This window comes from Aulonocara sp. 'chitande type north' Nkhata Bay, linkage group LG9 (assembly GCF_057382095.1).
Source record: "Aulonocara sp. 'chitande type north' Nkhata Bay isolate Kocher_YH1m ecotype deep benthic linkage group LG9, A_spYH_male_GT1.1, whole genome shotgun sequence".
NCBI lineage: Eukaryota > Metazoa > Chordata > Actinopteri > Cichliformes > Cichlidae > Aulonocara > Aulonocara sp. 'chitande type north' Nkhata Bay.
The window spans coordinates 7,815,459-7,833,855 of NC_141352.1; the positions used below are offsets into that span (position 1 = coordinate 7,815,459).

General features: G+C 47.0%; 1 protein-coding gene across 2 annotated transcripts in view; it reads left to right on the plus strand.

Annotated features, from left to right (window-relative positions):
* Positions 1 to 1,983: 1,983 nt before the first annotated feature.
* sugct (succinyl-CoA:glutarate-CoA transferase) overlaps positions 1,984 to 18,397 on the plus strand; it is a 69,499-nt gene continuing 53,085 nt past the window's right edge. Inside the window, exons 1-12 of one of the 2 annotated variants that reach the window (XM_086305538.1) lie at positions 1,984 to 2,190; positions 3,403 to 3,451; positions 3,533 to 3,606; positions 3,683 to 3,768; positions 3,974 to 4,024; positions 4,090 to 4,210; positions 5,902 to 5,993; positions 6,973 to 7,116; positions 9,070 to 9,165; positions 15,343 to 15,414; positions 15,518 to 15,615; positions 17,058 to 17,160. In XM_086305538.1, the coding sequence (XP_086161664.1) occupies positions 2,067 to 2,190; positions 3,403 to 3,451; positions 3,533 to 3,606; positions 3,683 to 3,768; positions 3,974 to 4,024; positions 4,090 to 4,210; positions 5,902 to 5,993; positions 6,973 to 7,116; positions 9,070 to 9,165; positions 15,343 to 15,414; positions 15,518 to 15,615; positions 17,058 to 17,160 (1,110 nt within the window). In that variant the 5' untranslated portion in view covers positions 1,984 to 2,066. The remainder of the gene's footprint in view (positions 2,191 to 3,402; positions 3,452 to 3,532; positions 3,607 to 3,682; positions 3,769 to 3,973; positions 4,025 to 4,089; positions 4,211 to 5,901; positions 5,994 to 6,972; positions 7,117 to 9,069; positions 9,166 to 15,342; positions 15,415 to 15,517; positions 15,616 to 17,057; positions 17,161 to 18,397) is intronic. The other variant, XM_086305537.1, reaches the window with a different exon arrangement.

Below are 18,397 nucleotides of genomic sequence, written 5' to 3' on the forward strand. Positions count from 1 at the left end.
AAAAATTCTCTATGACATTTTTCTCCTGAGACAATTTTATTTTATCTTTCAGACAGTCTCTCATTTGTAAATATCGCCAAAAATGGCCGGGTCCTTCCAAATTAAACTTTACTGTCAAATCATTGAAGGACATAAACATGTTATCTTCATATAAGTCACTTATTAATGTTATGCCTTTTTGTGCCACTGTGGCCAATAAAGTGTTTGTTTACCTATTTTTATTTTGGGGTTGAGCCACAGTGGTGCATATTTTTGAAAGTATGGGGAGAGATTACAGCTCTTGCGAACCTCTTGCCACACCATTTTTGAAAACTTTAAAATAGGGTTGTCTACTCTATTCCCTTTATTGTCCGGTTTTTGAGCCAACACCTCAATGGGAGTGAATGGAAAGACCAGTTCACGTTCCATTAGAACCCAGTCTAGGTGCCCAGTGTTTACACAGCTTGAACATCTCAAATGAGATGCTATAATGTTTTATGTAGGGATAAACCTCCTTTTTGTCTCGGTTGGTACAGTCGACCAGGATTAATCCGCGGTCTACCACCATCCCAAAGAAAGTGTTTTATCATATTATCATATCTTGAGAAAAATTGAGGTGAAATACAAATTGGTATCATTCCAATGAAATACTTGATCAGAGGAGCTACTGCCATCTTTATCGTATTTACTTTGCCCCATAATGTCAAGTTCAGCTTGCTCCATTTCTCCAAATTAGTTTTAATCCTAGTTAGTAGTTTTCCTACATTATCATTCATAATCTCATCGACATTCGGATTAAGTGTTATTCCTAAGTATTCTGTCCCTTTTTCTAACACATTGAAATTGAAAGCTGATAATTTCCATTCTCATAGAAATTTGTTTTAAGCCTGAACAATGCATACTCTGCTTTCTTATTATAAATTTCATGAAGATTAAACTTCAATTGGCATAAGTTACTCTCTACATAATTTTCTGCCGATTATTTTTCCAAATGACTTATCTGTTTTACCAAAGTCTGTATTTTTTGTTTACTTTCTTTTGCCTTCTTTGAACTATATCCCAGACATTTGCCTCTAATAAAGGCCTTTAGGGTGTCCCATACAGTAGCCAATCTTTCTGTGGTCCCAATATTTACATCCCAAAAAAAGTTAATATCATCTTTTAATGCTGCCACGAATTGTTCATCCCGTAAAAGACTTGGGTTTAGTTTCCACCTGCCCCAATTATATTTCTCAACCTGTAAGTCTATATTTAGTTCTACTGGGGCATGATCTGATAATATGATCATACCTATATCACAGTTACCAGATCAGCGCTCAAACTAGATATTTAAAAATAATCAATTCGGGAATAACTTTTATGAGAATGTGAGTAAAACTTATATTCCCTTTCTAAAGGAAGTACTAGTCTCCAGATATCAACCAACCCGGCTTCCTCTTTAAAGATAGCTGCTGCAGATTTATTTTTTGTACTAGGGCCTAGATTTGCACCACTCCTATCCAAATACTGATCCGGAACCTGATTAAAATCTCCTCCCAGCACAATCTGGCCCTCAAAATCACCTAATATCTTAATTATTTTGGCAACAAAGTTGGGGTCTTCCCTATTTGGGGCATATATGTTACATAGTATTACTTTCGCACCATTTATAAGTACTTGGAGACATATTACTCGTCCTTCAGTATCTTTAAACTCTCGCAATGGTACACAGTTGATTTTCTTATTAATAAGTATTATAGCTCCACGGCTTTTCCTAGATACAGAGTTATGAAACACCTTCCCAACCCAATCTCGTTTCATTTTCAGGGCTTCTGTTTCATTTTCAAAATGCGTTTCTTGTAAAAATGCTATATCTGCACTACGGGACTTAAGATAGCTTAGGACTTTTTTTCCTTTTAATTGGTGTACTACAACCATTGATATTCCACGTCACAATATTAGGGGCCTTTCAAAGCCAAACATCCACAAACGGCTCTGAAACGAGTCCTAACAGCCGACATACATAAGACTGCGTCTGGGCTGAGTTTTACTTTGAAAGGCTCAGGCCGGAAGCATCGTTCGTGTAGCTTGATGCTAACAGGTGGACGATGTCTGCGTGTGTCGGGGTGCTGAAGCGCCGTCTCGGGGCTCGCTGTCCGGCTGGTATCGCGTCACCGCTGCAGCCGCTAAGATGCCCGGGGGGCGGGCGGTGGGAGTCCAGCACGCGGACAGGTAGGGCCCTGCTGCTAAAGCTAGCCGGCTAATATTAGCCGAACAGTCCAGGTATCCGGTGACAGGACCGATCGGCTCATCGGTAACAAACAGCTGCTCACATGATCAAACCTTGCAGGCGTGCACACAGGTAAATGAGCCTGCATGTTCCGAAGCGTGTTACACTGAAAGGACTTCTGAACTTTGACCTGCTGTTGGTCAAAGTCTGCTCAGGTGTGTGAAGCTGTCGCAGAGCAGCTCCACTTCCGCTGAGTCCAACAAACAGACCTCCCAGTCAGCGGGCTGGAAAAGCGGGAACGTTGGAATAATAAACACACAGAACGTTTTAAACGGTCCAAATATAATTAGGGTGTGTAATCATTTACAATAACGTAATTATGCTTTTAATACACTAACCAGCCACTTTATTAGGTACACTTTAGGTGCACACTAATCAGCCTATCGCAAGGCAGCATTTCGGTGCATCATGATGAAGAGCAGATTTAGGGAACTTTGAGTGATTCAGGAACTGCTGCTCAGCTGAGATCTCCACACAGACATCCCTGAGCTCACATCCAGCAAGCAGCAGGTCTGGCAGGAAGTGACCTGCTGAGGTCAGAGGAGTGTCACTCCTGTGAGTACGAACAGGAAGCTGAGGCTGCAGCTCACACAGACTCACAAACAGACAGCAGAAGATGGAGAAAGGTTTCCTGCTGTGCTCGGCTCAGAGTTTAAAGCCTGGATCCGTCCTGCCTGTGTCAGAGCTCAGCCTGCTGCTGTGATGCTGTGGAGGTCTGTCAGCACCACCTGAGCGTCAGTGCTGCTGCTGACCTCAGCTTTGGGATGTGGAGGATAATGATGTCATGGTGATGTCATGTTAACGTGGACTAAAATCTAAGGAATGCTTTCACCCTGTTGCGTCTGTGACATGAGGAATTAAAGCAGCTCTGAACACGAACCAGAGAAGATGTGCAGGATGCAGAGGGGTCTGCTCCTCCTGCTTTATACTTCTGCTGCTGGGTCTGAGAACCCAGCTGCTGTCAGGCTGATCTGTGCTTTCACTTCACACTCAGAGTGAGTCCGGCCCGCAGGTGTGCCGCCTCTGGCCCACAGATATTTAACAAAGCTCAAACAGAGTTTCAGCTGTTCTCATCTGAAGCAGGAACACTGTCTACCTGTCAGGAACACCAAAGCTGACTCTCCTCCTCTTTGGGATTCTCGTCTGAATTTCAGGTGAAACCCTTCGGCCACTAGAGGGCGTCAGAGTCCTGGACCTGACCAGGTGAGTGTGAGCGCTGCAGTAACACTCTGAGTTGTTGGCAGTGTGGCGGCTCAGCACTAACGTGGATGTTCATGTTTGCAGAGTTCTGGCCGGGCCCTTCGCCTCCATGATCCTCGGAGACCTCGGAGCCCAGGTCATCAAAGTGGAGAGACCAGGTGAGCGCTGGGCCTCATTCCTGCCCCGCTGTGAGCAAAGCATTGTGGGATAGTGTTTGTGCGTTTTGTCAAACAGGTGCAGGTGACGACACCAGAGCCTGGGGTCCTCCGTTTGTGGCGTCAGAGAGCGCCTACTTCCTCAGCGTGAACCGGAACAAGAAGGTTGGTGTGTGAGCGCCGAGTCGGCACAAACACATTCATTAGAAACAGTTTAAGCATCAGCAGGACTCTGACAGGGTTCAGTCTGCAAACTGGAAGGTGTTCAGCTGTAAACAGAGCAAACATGTCAAACGTCAGCCTCCCTCGCTCACCTGACGCCGATGCTTCATCCGTGTTTGGGATAATTTGGGATGAACTGTGATTTCAGAGCATCGCCGTGGACCTGAAACATCCCAGAGGAGCACAGATCGTCCAGCAGGTACGACACAGTGACCAGGTCTCTGTTTCTGCCTCAGCCTGTTCCACTCTCTGGTTGTGTGTCAGCTCGCAGGAGTGTGTGACGTGCTGCTGGAAAACTACGTGCCGGGGAAACTCCGTCAGATGGGTTTGGGATACGAGCAGCTGAGCGGACTCAACCCTCGGCTCGTCTACTGCTCCATAACAGGTAACAGTTTTTAACAGGCTTACATGTGTTTCAGGCCCCACCCCCGTGTTTCCAGGTGTGTCTGAGGAACCTTTAAAGGAGTGGAAAAATGGAGCTGATAGGCTCCACCCACTCAAGTCACATGATTCAAGGACTGTGGAACGTCCAGTATTGATGGATTTAGGAGCTGTGGAAACACACCTCCACCTCCTGCAGTTCTCCCTCTGAGCCACTAGATGGGGTCAGACTCCACAGTATGAACAGACTTCCTGCCGGAGCGCTCTGCTTCCTGTCTGCAGGCTGTGATGTTACAGCACAGGAGAGGTGGAGGTGTGCTCTGCAGAGAAGAGAAGCAAGACAGAGCAGAGGTGGTGAAGGTGGAGGAGTTTAAATACCTGCGGTCAACCAGCCACAGAGAGCAGGCAGGGTGGAGACGAGTGTGACAGAAGGACAGCTCAGAGTCAGAGAGGTGGAGGTAGTCTGAGCACGTGCAGAGGGGGGAGGGTGGAGCTGCTCAGAGGAAGTTCATGGATGTCTGCAAACAGGAATCTGTGTGTCACTCTTCCACAGGGTGACTCTTCCTCTCCACACGAGCACTAATAAGGTTCACTCCACTCCTCGGGTGGAGTAAAGAGCTGTGACCCTGCAGGGTGGAGCGAGGATTTGGGCAGAGTACCGTTAAAACCTGTCCGTCAGGAGAGCTGATGGAAAATGTGTTGAGAATAAACGAGCGACATAAACGATGAAGGAGTTTCATTCTCTCTGCTCCGCCTCCTTTCTTCTGTTTTCTTTCCATTTCCTGTTTGTGTCCTTTGCCCTCATTCCTCTCCGTGTCGCTCTCACTGCTCCAGCCCCTCCCGTCCTTTATTGAGGAGAAATGAACTACATTACCCAGGAGGCCTCATTAAGCTGCAGCAGCTGGATGCAGTGGGCAGATTTACGGCCTGGTTTCATCCTGAGCTTTCGGAGCGACGTCCTGGACGTTTGTCCCGCAGAGCAAAGAGCAGCAGCAGGTTGAAGTTCTGGTGTCACTTCCACAGGAAGAACCGGTCCACAGAGTGTGGATCTTCCATGTGTTCATCAGCTCGTTGACATTTAAACAGGCGCTTCACAAAACATGGACATAAAACCTGCATGTTCTTTAATGTCCAGCAGGGGGCGACTCGTAGAGCAAAGCCTGACTGTACAGACATTTATGGGGAACAGAGTTTACTGCTCAGCTGATCTGAGGTCAGCAGACACTCCTGATGAGTTCACGGTCCGAGTCGCTGGTTTCAGGTGTGATCGAATGAAAAGCTCGACCCCACCAGAGACGACAAGGACAGATGTTTAGATGTGCACGTACGACGTGCATGGAGCCGCGCACTGACATCGTTCTCCTGCAGATGTTCGCTCAGCGAGCCTCGGAGGTCACGGCTGTTTCTCAGGCTGTCTGTGGCTGCTTATCATTTTCAAAGCCTTTGTGGGATTTTTCTTTGTTTCCTGATATAAAGCGAGCTTTGAGCTTGGACTGTTTAGGAAATCCGTCTTGTTGTTTAGTCACAGCTGCAGACTCAACATCAGCTGGAATGTGGTTTTCCTGTAAGAGGAGACGCCGAGAGGCCGATGGTTTGATTCCCTGCTGTGTTTTCACTCAGGTCAGAGAGAAACCAGACCACTGGCACCGAGGCAGTAATGTGTGTGTGTGTGTGTGTGTGTGTGTGTGCGCTCAGGCTACGGACAGACCGGTCCTCACGCTCAGAGTCCAGGGTACGACTCCATCGCCTCGGCAGTGTCAGGGATGATGCACGTCACCGGGCCCGAGGTCAGACTCAGACCGCACATGCTCAGTAACGTCCTGATCCTGCTGAGCATGAACAGGTTTCCATGTCTTTACAAATGAAACACTTGTGATGTTACTGTCAGACTCTGACCTGATGTCTGGCTTCACTTTACAGAACTTTGCGACGCGGCTGTAGAAATATCAGCACGCAGGAAGTGCAGAAAGTGAACTTCAAATTAAAATGTTAAACATTTTCTTGGCTCGTCATCGTAGCTGAGAATGTAAACACTGTGAAACAGTCTTCAGGATGCAGATATTTTATTTCAAAATAAAAGCCAGGCACATGAAACTTACGGTCATGAACAGATGAAGAATGTTGAAGCAGTTTAGAGTTCATCTTTGATTTACTAGTTACTGAATGAAACTTTATGTCCTCACAGTTCGACTCACCCCTCGTTTCTCTGTTTTCCTTCCAAGCAGCCAGAACTTCTTGTATTGTTTGAGTGGCTCCAGCTTCCTGAAGCTCTTTCAGTTCTTCTGTAAACATTGGCTGCTTCATGTCTCACCTTCAGTCCAGTCCTTGTACCCGAGCATTTTCCTCGAGGGACGACCAGTGTTGTGCACAGAACAGACACCAGGTTTAAATGTGACCTTTAGGCTCTTTACTCCCACACATCACTTGATCCTCTTTAGCAGAGTGAGGCCTGCAGACCTCTGACAGCCCTGTCCTACAGAAAGAGGCACAGATAGAAACAAACATGCTCACACCAAATGTTCAGCTTCAGGCTTGTTGTTGTGCAAACTCAGCGTTCCTTATTTCCTGTGTTTGTACTTTCATACATAATAATGAGACAGATTTCCTTAGTATATGAAACGAGGGGTGGCTCAAGACTTTTGCACAGGATTAATCTGGAATAAGTCCTTGTAAATCTCAGCACTGACAGGAAGTACTGACTCTGACGCGTTCACAGCACGTCAGCTTTCTGGATCATCTCCCATAATCCTCTGTTTCTGCTGGCAGGGTGGCGACCCGGTGCGTCCGGGAGTCGCCATGACGGACTTGGCGACGGGGCTGTATGCACACGGAGCTGTCATGGCCGCCCTGCTGCAACGGCAGAAGACGGGCAGAGGAGTTCACATCGACTGCAACCTGCTGTCATCACAGGTAAAACCACCTGACGATGAGCCAATCAGCTCTCAGTATTCTCCACAGGTGAATGCAGTGTAAGAGACGCCAGCAGACCAGCGGGTACTCCAGGTGCTGAGAGGAAGTGATGTACAGGTGGGGGCGCTGTGACGCTCAGCTGGCAGCTGAAACCCACTCAGGTGACACACAAGCTCAGTCAGAGCCTCAGGACACATCAGCTGAGCAGACGCTCTTACCTGCAGCAGGTACGGCGCTGTGTTCAGGGTCAGCTGGTAAATGAAAGCGCTGAGGCTGGCTGATCGATGGAGTGTTTGTGACGGTGCAGATAAGCAGTCGCTGCAGCTGTGTGTGGAGCAGGAAGGTGGAGGCATTGGAACAAGCCTGTGATTTATCCTGATCAGTTTAAACAGACGCGTCAGTGTTTCTCTGACTGTTTAAATGAAGCGAGCGATTCTTAATCCTGCAACCACCCGGACTCGGAGACGGACGGGACCCGCGTCCCGCTTGGACCCGGCACCTCCCGGGGTGCGTTTGATTTGCAGTGTCAGGACGCGCTGCTTGTCTGACAGTGTTGCTTTTAAAGGCATGTTTTATGTTTTCTGCATTCTCATTTTTCACCTCTCTGGCTGGGAAAGGCGCTGCGATACGACCGAGTTCAGCTCGTTTCAGGACTTTATGATCCTGCAGAGAGTCTCAGTCTGCAGTTTAGAAACAAACACGCAGAAACAGCTGCTTCGGCCTGAAAGCGCTGGGCAGCTCAGCGGGGTCGTGTTTGGACAGAAAGGGACAGATGATGGGATGACATGTGGATAAAAGTTAACGTGTGTCTCGCTGAGTTTTGGTCCAGCATGCGGGACCGGAGCAGCGTCCGTGCTCCTCAGCACCGACCTGCCAAGAAGATTCATAAACGCCACCAACAAACACCAACCAGCATCCTGAGCTCCAACCTTTAAATTTAACCCATGAACAGAAATGTTACCTGAAGTCTGGACTCACGATGAAGGATGATGATGAATATGACTGCATACACCAATCTGTAGCACGCCTCCTGTGATTGGTTAACAAGGCTGTGAGGTTCTGATCCTTGCGGTCGAGTCTTGAGGCTGCTACAAATAAAATACCCACAATCCCCCTCTTAAATCCCACTGCATTCCTGTCTGAAGTGCTGCAACCACAGGCATGCCGGCCGCAGTGCGAACAATGAGCGCGCACAGCGCTCTGATCCGAATCCGTGTGGAGCGTGTGAGCGTCGGGGGGATGGAACCGCTACGAGCTGCCTGCAGGTCCCACAGAGCTTCAGGCGCAGGAGAGTCAAACAGTCTGAAGCTCAGCTTGAAGCAGTCGTGGTGAGTCAGAGGAAGTCAGTGTCATGCAGAAGAATAGTTTGATAAGAAGATAAAAACCTGTCAGCACCCTGACCCGGGAGGGGAGGGGGGGGGGTCATCCTTGAAGCTTCGTTTGTAGAAGAACAACAGAAACCGTCCACGAGCGTCTCTGCAGCGACTCGCTGCAGTTTGAGTCAGGTGATCGTGATGTGGCTGAAGTGCAGATTCTTTGATTCAAGTTGATGAAGGGAAATATTGAAGTAACCCTTCAGGTGTCTGTGAGCAGCACGCACACCTCACAGCATCATGTGACTCGCTGAGGCAGGCGTGTCGGTGAAGACGTTGGAGAAGCTTTAACCTCATCGTTACCTGCTGGTGAAATAAAGCTGACAGGGTCCAATAATTGTTTTATAAATTCATGACCCTGACTAACCGTGATGTTTCCAGACTCGGTGACCGTGTTAAACTCTGCAGCTTCATCATCATGTTTGTAAGTGTGATCCATGATGTGCCTTCATCACGCTGCTGATATTTGCAGCAGCTCTTCAGACGCAGTGAGCGGCTCGGTGTGCACGCTGAGGAGAGATCAGCTGTTAGCGCCCGTGTGACCGGGCTCAGGTGTAACTGCCGCCTCTCTCTCTCTCAGGTTTCCTGTCTCAGCCATATTGCTGCTAACTACCTGAATGCGGGGAAGGAGGCGAGGCGCTGGGGGACGGCCCACGAGAGCATCGTACCTTACCAGGTAACACCTTCAACTGGCCACTATCTAACAATAACTTTATTGATATCACACCTGCAACACAGAGAAAAGACAGAAAAAACCTCAGGAAATATAACATTGAATCAACATTGTTAGATAATAAAAGAATAAAACGGTGACGTCAGGAAAACAGAAGAAAACTGAAAAGTGATGCACGAATATTAAATAATGATGAGCTGATCTCAGCTGTGACGACGGCAGCAGAACAAAGGGTTGAACTTTATAATGTGGCCAGTCAGTCCTTTCTAATTAAACAGAGTTTAAGTGTCATTGTTATACTTACAGGTGGCTGCACTAGAATCAGGTTTCATAGGAAACAAAGGAGTCATTATGGTGTGATTTCCTGCTGATTCAGCAGAAACATGTTTCTCTATCTTACATAGTAAGCATGTTGTAGTTCTCAGGGCCGTGTTGTGGTTTGACCTTTAACCTTTGGGAAAGGAGACAGACTCTACTGTAGGAACATTTAAGAGCAGCACTTACATGTAGCTACAGTAGAGTCACAAACCAGAGTTTACCACAGACGTGTCCGCTCTTCTGTCACTGCGATGTTACGGTTTAACAGCGTTTAGCCTCTAAAACGCGCCTCAGCCGGATGATCGAAGCGCGTCATTGGTTGGCGAGCCGTGAGCCAGCTGACTGCGTGGCTCTTCTTCTCTGGTGTCTCTTTGAGCGTCTCTGCCAGCTGTAGTTCTGGTGTGTTTGACAGATTCCCTCCAGGCTTGAGGAGACTCTGTGAGCTTGTTTGTTATTAACAGACTTTATTGCATCTGCGGGAGGAACACACGTCTCTGACGCCAGAAACTGCTTCAGACTAAGATGGGCTGAATTACACTTTCAGGGTCTCGGCGCGGCAGCAGACACGCTCTGACCTCCCTCTCTCCGGCCACACCCTCCAGCTTTGTTGGTGAAGATTTACGGATCTGAGAGTTTTCTCAGAGCTTCTAACATCCAAATATACGAGTCTCAGGCGTGAGCGTTGTCAGAGGAAGAGCTGTTTGAGATCTGAGGAAGTCCTGAGAGTTGACGTCAAGAGAAGGACGGAGCAGGACGAGCTTTGAGCCATAAATCAGATGGACAATTATCAAACAATTAGAAGTGATTAGTGTCATCTTAAACGTTTTGTGTCACACTGCCGCCTGGGTGGAAGTGATTTCCAGTTCTCCTCAAACCAACCACACAGGCGGCTCTGCTCGTGTTGCACTTTTTGTCTTAAACCACTTTAAAGGTCACAAACGTCTCTTCGAGGCCATCGCGTTGGTTCTTGATATCAACAGAGTGTGTCCATCCTCCAGGCTGTCACTGTAACAAATGACAGTTTCTTTTCCTGATCACATTTGAAGGTTCATAAAAGCATGAGAGAGCAGAGTTAGAGCTGTTTCTCTTCTCCCTCGGCTTCTCTGTGGTGTCGTTAAATGTGAATTATCTGTTTCTGCAAGGTTCAAAGCGCTCGGGGTTTTGGCTGGATGGAAATCAGCAGATGCAAACTGAACACAAACCAACCCATGCAGGAAACCCTGATTAAAATATAAAACTAAATAAAGAGAAGCAGCAGCTGGAACCGCTCCTGCTTCACGGAGTTTCATATTGAACTGAAAACTGCTGTCAGGCAGCACAAAGTTGTTTCAGAGACTTTTAAAAATCATCTTTGAGCTGACAAGAATACTTAATGACGAGGTGGGCGTGGCAATGGGCAGATTTACAGGGAGGTTAAAGTAGATCCCGGACGAGCTCCCAAACTATGTTCTACATACTCCAACAGCATCAACTCAGTCGGAGCATCTCTGATAATTAACCTGCTTGTAACCTGTAAGACCGGTCGGAGTGGGCACGCTCCGTTTTGTGTAACTATTTTTAAATCCCTGTACAACTGGAACCACATAAGCTAGCGCAATAATTTTAGTTGCATATGAAACCGGAGGAGTTGTACTTACATCTTATGCCATCAGCTTGTGCTCGGTCACGGTTTCCTTCCACATATAGCTTTGCAAAATTTCGTAAAAAGTATTTGCAGCAACATAAACATAATATTCCAGAAACACGCTTTGCCGATCCGATCAGCTGTTCATAACACCTCCTACGTTGGAATAGACGCCAGCGCAAACTATCGCGTGTCCGCCATGACCTGCCCGAAACCGGAAGTGACATCATTTTCACGGAAAATGTAGTTTTTTACTTTCAGGGCCTTATAAGCCTATACTGGTGTTTTTATAAGTCATGCTTGACTTTTAGCTTTCCTGAATAGTTTCTGGGATGCTTAGAACTCAAACTGCACTGCTGGAAATAGTTTATTTTCATGCACACGCTGTTTTTTTGCAAATTAGCATTATAATATTTATTTTGGTTTTCCCTGCAGGGCATAAAAATTGGTGTATCTCAAAAATAAAACTTTGAAGACACTCAAAATAAATTTCCTGTGGCTAGAAACTATTTTGTGCAACTTTTTTGTATTTACAGTTTTGAGGAATAAAACTGGAAATATATGCAAATAAAAACAAAAATGATTTTCAATTTTTTTTTTGTAGTTTATTGCACTGTTTTGCAATTTATGTAGTTTCTATGAACTTAAAGCATAAATATTAATAAAATTGGGGCTATAATGGTTGTATTGATGTATAGCAACTTGAAATGCTCCCAAAAATGGCTCCACAGCATGTAAAATATAAAGATAAGCTCTGGCAGACTTGGCTCTGTGGTAGGTCTTAAAGTTACGATGCGTTGACTTGGATCAGGCTCGTGTCTCTTTAACGTGTTGCAGTTCTTTGTATTGTTTTTGCTGTCTGACTACTTTTAAAAGTGTTTCTAAAACATGCCAGTTTTATTTTGTTTGCTTAGATTATTTTACTTTGCACGCAAAAACAAAATGATTTCACAAAAACTTATTAGCTTCCCTGATGCTAACGGTCAGCAGTGTGTCCTGTTTGCTGGGTAACAGCCTGCAGTCGTCTCCTGAGCGATCACACATCCTTCTATCTTCATCATTCCTCCCACCTCGATGAGATTCCCAGACACTGAATTGTCACCAGAACATACTGCCACCACTGTGCTTCACTGTGGGGATGCTCCTTTGGGTCGTAGCCCGTCTCCTTTCTCCAAACTCTGTGCACGAAGCTCTGCTTTCATCTGATCTGACCAAAGTACACTGCAGTCTGTAGAATCTGCATAGAGTCAGCATACCTCAGTGCGACATGCAGAAGTGGACTATTTCCCGGTCTGCAGCCTCTCAGTGCATCCCTGTGCGATTCCCGACTCGGCTGAGTCATCCACGAGTGTCTCTTCAGTGGTTCTGGGCTCTTTAGACTCACTTGTTTTGAAATCTTTGCTTGGTTCTGCCCGGTCTGTTCTCGGTGACAGTCTTTGGATTTCTTGATGATGCTTCCCTCTGCAGTCCTTCACACATGGAAAAGCCGAGACAACTTTGTATGTTTGTCTTTGTGAGCATTAAATTCTTCTAAAGTCTAAACTGATTTCTTTGGCATGAAGCTTCCTCAGTGACGGCTCAAACCCTGGCTGGGGTTTGTAAAACAGGAAGATAACCCTCAGATTTAACATTCAGCTGTAACTGAACCTGACCCCACGCTCGGACCCTGCTCGATCCAGCCACCTGAATCTTTAAAAGTCCTTAACTCTGATGTTTTCTTCATTTCGGGTTCCTGGAACTCATTTCAATAAAATGAACCATTAACTGTTATTACTGTCAGATAAGTAGAAATGAATAAATAAAGAACTTCTTCACATTCACTCGTGTTTTCTATCCGCCGTCAGTCTGCTTCACATTACTGACTCAGCCTGAGGGAGATGTTGCTGTTATTATGGAGGGTCATGACTCACATGTGGACGCGCGCACACACACACACACACACACACACACACACACACACACACACACACACACACACACACACACACACACACACACACACAGTGCGTGATGTTTTCTCCTTCCTCTGGCGGCTCGATTCTTGTGGTCACCATCTCTAACCAGCCGCAGCTTTATCGTCCGACACTGTTTTAATCCTCGTGTGAACCGGCTTACCCACAATGGAGCGTTCCCTCACCCTCCTCCCACCCCCAAAGCCGCCAGAGATGAAAGCGGAGCCGACGAGTTCTCCGGAGATCATGACAGTCGGAACAACAGAATTACTGGTGTTGTGGTTGCGGCTTTGCGAGGAAGATGTTAGAGCTGAAGAAGCCATCCGTTCCCCTGTCGACGCTTTTTAAGTTCACATCTGATTTCTGAGATGGTTCAATTTCAAAAAAACAGAGACATCCGCCGTGCCAGAGAGGAGACTTCAGAGGATCGGAGGTTGAACTCGGACGATAATCTGTCTGCAGACGAGTTGTCGGAGAAGCAGGACTTCCAGGACTACAGCTGCACTCAGAGCTACAGCGTGTCCACACTGTGGAATCTAATTCTGAATTTACATTTGTGTTAGGATAAAACTTCAAACAATGAAAACAAGACCGCACATGAAAGAAACTTCTAATAAATTCTAGTTCACACAGACATGTTAAAGCACCATTTCTTACAGATAGTCGATAAATACCAAAGTCAAAGGTGCTCAGACAAACATCGGCTGTCCCGGCTGGAGAGATGCACAGACATGATGCACTGGGCTGTGAAATAAACCGAACACACCGTGCTGGTTCAACACGGACCAATCCAAACCTGGGTGATGTTGACTCAGCACGCTGGATGGTGCTAGCAACCCCATCAGTTTCTTTTTGCCAATTAGCCTCGGAAACCACATGCGGTAGCATCTACCTGTCAGTCAAAGAAGCCACGCCCCCAATAATGCAAACTTTACACAACTTAAACAGGTGAGTAAACAAACAGTTTGTGTGTCAGGCTGTAAACGTGTTTATTTCTGCTCCAACGTTTTAAGGGGACTGGCTCGCTGCCGGAGCCTCTGGTGGACATCAGGGGAACTGCAGTGTTTGGCACATGTGCAGTAGATGAAAGCAGCGACTGTGGAACATCAGGAAATGTCCTTTGAAACTAAAACTAGCAGCTGGAGGAGCCTAAAAATTAAAAAATGTAAATATGTGAAGGTCAGCAGCTTCAGGTCTGCAGCCAGCAGGGGGCAGAAGCCGCCCGCTGCGACCTCTCTGAGGACTGTTTGAGGTTTTGTGGGTGAATGTCCCATCGCAGCCCTGTGTGGACTGCATTACCCACAATTCCCTGGAGGGTGAGATGAAACCGAAGCAGCAGTGTGACTGAGGGGTTAGTGGTCTGAATGCATACACAGCGCAGCGGGACGTGGCCGCCGCCGAGTGTGTGCGCTGTGATGTATGACAGCTGCTCTGCTGCTGCTTTCATGTGGTGAAGAGTTTTTATTACAGGCACTTCAGTGAGCGAGGAAGAGGAGGAGAAGATGAGCGGGGAGATTAGAGGAGGAGGAAGGCCTCCATCGGCTGGCCTTTTGAGGAGGTTTCCTCTGGTGGGCTTCGGGTTATTAACGCTGATCCTTCATGATCTCACCACCTTTTATTTAATCAGAGTAAATTTCATATCTACCTGCTGGGAAGCATCGACTTAATGAAAATGATTTTATTCCCCACAGTCGGCAGCACAAAGTCAGCGTCTGCTGCTTCAGAACTTCCTAAAGTCCTGGGAAGTTGTTCTACCGGAGTCCTGAAACTTATTTCTTTGATCGTGTGTTAGTGTATCGAGTTTCTGCTCTTCTCTCGTGCTCTGCCATCTGCAGCACAACACAAACATGTTGCACTGCAGTGAAAAAACCCTGACCTGAAGCACATCGATGTAGTTGTTGAAGTCCAGCTCAGTCAGCCAGGCTGTCCCAGCGTCTTTTCACTTTGAACCTGTGAAAAACAAAAGCTGAGCAGACGTGAAGTCAGAGGTGTCCCATCAGCTTTAAGGCGGTGCCCACATCACTCATGCAGTAACCTGTGAAGAGATGGAGGGGAGCGCGTTCAACTTCCGCACAAGAGAAAACACGTTCATATTTATGTTGGAGGAAGTCTAGCTGCAGTAATATTCATGCTTCATCATTTTGGATTATACACAAGCTGAGCAGAGGTATGGACGTGAATGTAAGAGCCTGTCAGAGGTTAGACGTGTGCGGTTGTGAGCGTGCTGTCAGAGGTTTCTATCAGACTGAAACGTCGCTGTGTTCATGTTGTGTGTTTTTCTTTCAGGGCTTCAAAACCAAAGACGGGCACATCGTTGTGGCTGCGGGCAATGAAAAGCAGTTTGTCCGAGTCTGCCAGGTGAGTCCGTTTACCTGTACGGACACAGACATGCTACCACGGAAACAGCTGGCTTGAAGAATGTTTCTCCCACTCACTCTCTGCTGTCTGTGGAAATCTGCAGGTCATGGAGCTGACGGAGCTGACGGAGGAGCCCAAGTACAAAAGCAACAAGCTGAGAGTCGAGAACCGCAAACAGCTGCTGCACACACTGTCACAGAGGTACACACACACACACACACACACATACGCACACACACACTGTCACAGAGGTACACACACACACACTGTCACAGAGGTACACACACACACACACACACACTGTCACAGAGGTACACACACGCGCACACACTGTCACAGAGGTACACACACGCGCACACACACACATACGCACACACACACTGTCACAGAGGTACACACACACACACTGTCACAGAGGTACACACACACACACACACTGTCACAGAGGTACACACACGCGCACACACACACATACGCACACACACACTGTCACAGAGGTACACACACACACACACACACTGTCACAGAGGTACACACACGCGCACACACACACACACGCACACACACACTGTCACAGAGGTACACACACACACACACACACTGTCACAGAGGTACACACACACACACTGTCACAGAGGTACACACACGCGCACACACACACTGTCACAGAGGTACACACACACGCACACACTGTCACAGAGGTACACACACGCGCACACACACACATACGCACACACACACTGTCACAGAGGTACACACGCACACACACACTGTCACAGAGGTACACACACACACACACACACACTGTCACAGAGGTACGCACACACGCACACACACACTGTCACAGAGGTACACACACGCGCACACACACACATACTCACACACACACTGTCACAGAGGTACGCACACACGCACACACACACTGTCACAGAGGTACACACACACACACTGTCACAGAGGTACACACACGCGCACACACACACATACGCACACACACACTGTCACAGAGGTACACACGCACACACACACTGTCACAGAGGTACGCACACATGCACACATTGTCACAGAGGTACACACACACACACACACACACACACACACACACACACTGTCACAGAGGTACACACACGCGCGCACACACACACACACACACACACACACACACACACTGTCACAGAGGTACACACACATGCACACATTGTCACAGAGGTACACACACACACACACACACACACACACACACACACACTGTCACAGAGGTACACACACACGCGCACACACACACTGTCACAGAGGTACGCACACATGCACACATTGTCACAGAGGTACACACACACACACACACACACACACACACACACACACTGTCACAGAGGTACACACACACGCGCACACACACACACACACACACACACACACACACACACACACTGTCACAGAGGTACACACACACTGGGAGGTGTCTGTCAGGTGTCTCTTCCTGTTGAAAAAGAGTTCTTCTTCCACGTGGTTGCCAAGTTGTTCACTGTCATCATCATCGGGAGCCCTGAGGTCCTTCATTAGAACAGTGATGAAGAGACAGGACAGTTTGACCAATCAGAACATGTTTTAGGTAAACGTTATCCTCTTCATCTGTCTGTCAGGTTCCTGCAGGAGACCACGGCTGATTGGCTGAAGAAGTTCAAGGGCTCAGGTGTTCCAGTTGGGCCAATCAACAGCATTCAAGAAGTGTTCTCCGAGCCACAGGTCAGTGACGACACTCATCCTCCGTCTGTGGTTGAGTGGAGTAGGGCTGGGCAATATGGCCTAAAATCCATATCACGGTATAATTTGAAGCATGTGCTGTAACGATATATATCGCGATATATTCTTTTCTTGTGTGTAACATATTTAACACACTATAAGGCACACTTAAAATCCTTTAATTTTCTCAAAAATCGACAGAGCGCCTTATGTATGAATTCTGGTTGTGCTTACTGACCTCGAACCGATTTTATGTGCTACACGGCGCTCACAAATCTGTCAAAAAATGTTTACGACTTTGCTAAGCTACGAAGCCGCACCGCTTGATGGATTGTTGGACCATTACAGCTACCGTAGTCAGGAGCCTTGCGGAGTAATCTGGGTCCTAAACTCCGTCTGCTTCAGGTCCCAAAGCCAAACGAACACTGCAGCATCACTGAGAGTTACAAACTGTCTAAATTCTTTCATCTTTAATAAAATGATCAGTGTTGCAGCTTTACCAGGTGTAACTATGAAGTTTAACATCCAGGCATCCATGAAAACAGGATTCATTAAATTTAACGGAGTTAGAAGTTAGCAGGAAGTTAGCTCGCTAGCTTCCACCTAAACATGATATAGCATGTTCTGACTGAGAGATTTCTGAAAAATTCAAACGTACAGCTCTGCTGTCACTTCAAACATGAATGAAGACAGAAAACTAAACAGCAGTGACGTTTGTAGGGTTACTGAAGTTGGGCTAGCTGCTATATAATGATGTGCTATGTGAGCGCTAGCTACACAGCTATGTTAGCATAATAAACACAGTGAAGCTGGAGGATGAACGCTAACTTTTTTCCACTCGATAAAAGTTAACGTGAAGGTTCCTGATGGTTAGAGACAAATGCAATCGCATGGTAGGATGCTGTAAACGGACCAAACTTCAGTCAGAACAACTGAGATAATCCATCCACAATACGAGGTTAGTCATTAATATACTGCAACAACACGGGAATAGAGCAGCTGTGTTAGAATACAGCATTAATGAATCAATGGTACAGAAGTGGAGGAAGCACAGTTTCTGGCTTTCCTCATATTCCAAAACGTGCTTCGTCTCTTTGCTTTTACTGTCGCCTGGCAGCATGTACAGATGATATTGTTTGCGGCTGCTGCAATGCTTTTGATCGAAACAAGCGCAGCTTGATGACACCATCAACATGCGCTATCGCGGTAGAGCGGTATAGTCAAAATCTCTACCGTTGGC